The sequence below is a fragment of the Drosophila melanogaster genome, chromosome 3L (assembly GCF_000001215.4).
Source record: "Drosophila melanogaster chromosome 3L".
Classification (NCBI taxonomy): Eukaryota; Metazoa; Arthropoda; class Insecta; order Diptera; family Drosophilidae; genus Drosophila; species Drosophila melanogaster.
In genome coordinates, this window is record NT_037436.4 from 52,814 (window position 1) to 54,959 (window position 2,146).

Below are 2,146 nucleotides of genomic sequence, written 5' to 3' on the forward strand. Positions count from 1 at the left end.
GCCCCCATATGTGGATTTTGTAACAATAATGAACAATAACATATTCAGGCGCTGACATTAAAGAGTAGACGTTTCTCCTATGTTTTAATTGGCTTAGTAATCCATCAAAGCGATCTTTAAAACTATCCCTAAAATAATAACGAAAAATTTAAGATCTACCTACAAAAGTTAATTAAAATGTTAACAGAAAGTCACTCCCTTCACTCCGCTGGCATTGCACGATAATCAAAACCTAATACGAAAGCCGATACACCCGCATTAGTCCCCATTTGAAGTTGATGAGGCAATCAAAAAAATTTCCTACTCCCTAGCTAGGGGAGAGACAAGAATTTGTTAAGCACTCGCTGTCACGACCCTGTGAGCTAGCAATGCCAACATTAAATAAATACTTGCGGCGTTGCCTAATTTTTGTACGCACTTGTTTACAACAAATATACATATCCTCCAGCTTTTTTCGAACTTTACCGGTGGCTTGGGACTGACCGAGTCCATTGCCAGGAGTATAGAAAGCAAAGCAACTCGCTTGGCCACTATCACCGTGTTTGTCGACTGGAACACCTTAAATACCAGTGGGGAGGGCGGAGAGGTGTCGTTACGAAGAATAATCACTGCCCGCGGGACTGAAGAATTTACTAGGGGGTGGGGACAACTTAACGTGATTTAATGCAGATAATAAAGCAAAACATATACTTTTGACTCCACATTTTTACGGTGGCGTTGTTAACCCAAAAGCTGTCAAAAATCACTTAGGGGATCTTCGATCGTATTTCAAGAACTCGAAATACTGCTACGCTTGGGAAAGATAATTAAAACAAGTCATTTCGGATTGACCATAAAGTTTCCACTCAAAAAAAAAAAAAAAAAAAAAAAAAAAAAGCAAAAGATAAACTTGATAGAGCGTAACCCAAACCAAAAATTTTCCATATTGAAAGCCAAAGTATTCCCATTCTTGCCAAAGAAAATTGAATTCAATGGAATATTAATTCACAATGGGTAATCAATTTATCTATATATATAACTTTTCCCTTTTATTGAAAAGTGAATATTTTTAGTAGTGTTGGAGCAAAACTTTATTGTTGGATTGTTTTTAAATTAGAAACGTAACAAATATGGCGAAAAACTTGAACGTCGGCCAAACGCACTACGCTCTAGCATTGAATGTACTTAGTTTTGTAACGATGTGTCCTAGGTGTTAATCGAGTATTTATTGTGTGGTGTGAAGTAATACTTATGCACTAATTAAATTTGCTTTACTGGGTTTAGGTGTATGTTTGGTGTAAATGGGTATTTTGCAAATGCAAAATGCAAAACGCAGTCGATAACAATGTTAGCCACATCCTTGAACAATTTTCACTCACAGAAAAAAGTCACATGCACACTCACTCACACGACAACTGAAAACGTTCGACATACGATCCGTATGCACGCTAGTTGTTTGCTGCTCTCCATTTCTGATTCTTCGTTCCCATTTCCCACGACATTTTTCACATTTCATTCCTGCTCGATTGGATGTAGCCAAGTGTTATGCAACTGCTAAAGGACTTCATCTTGTAATTTCTTTGGTGATTTGCGTTGTTTGAGTTGTGATTTGTGTGGTGTTGCCTTTTGTGCCTCATCTGGCGTCGATCTCCGCCTCATCCTAATCCTGGTAAGGGGCCACATCCATTTTAGAGCAGATAGCATTTCCGCCGCCAGCAGGAGCAGGTGCAGTGCCCATGACGATAGTATCGGCAGAGGCACTTCAGATACTTATAGCCCGCACAGCAGTGATGCGAGTGCAAGTGAGAATGCGAGTGATAGTGGCTGTAGCAGGAGCTATCGTGCAGACAGTAGGAGTAGCAGCCGCAGTCGCACATATTTTTGCCTTGTGTAAGGTCCTTTTGCCTTCACTTGTCTGAAGTCTATATAATCTGGACTTCGCTGTGCGTCCCAGCTCCTTTGCACGCTGTTGCCCAACTGATTTGTTGCCAACGCTTCCATTTTCCACTTGGCTTAGGTTAGTTTGCTTCGACGGCCATCAAGTGGAATTGGTCTCTCATAGTTACGGGCACGGGCCCAAGTTTGATCGATCACGAAGATACATTTGCGTATTTAGGGTTTAACATTCGTACCAAGAACCGGAGTGAGTTGTAATATATGGGTTAGC

The 2,146-nt window shown here is 40.5% G+C and overlaps 1 protein-coding gene across 1 annotated transcript; it reads right to left on the reverse strand.

The window, feature by feature from the left end:
* Nucleotides 1-1,059: 1,059 nt before the first annotated feature.
* On the reverse strand, nucleotides 1,060-1,938 carry CG43149 (uncharacterized protein). The gene has a single exon (NM_001259591.2). It carries the CDS (start codon nucleotides 1,854-1,856, stop codon nucleotides 1,668-1,670), a length of 189 nt encoding a protein of 62 aa, NP_001246520.1. The 5' UTR covers nucleotides 1,857-1,938; the 3' UTR covers nucleotides 1,060-1,667.
* Between the last annotated feature and the right edge of the window lie 208 nt (nucleotides 1,939-2,146).

Excerpts from the sequence above, each read along its gene's own strand:
- CG43149 (NM_001259591.2), bottom strand. The coding sequence starts at position 1,856 with ATGTGCGACTGCGGCTGCTACTCCTACTGTCTGCACGATAGCTCCTGC.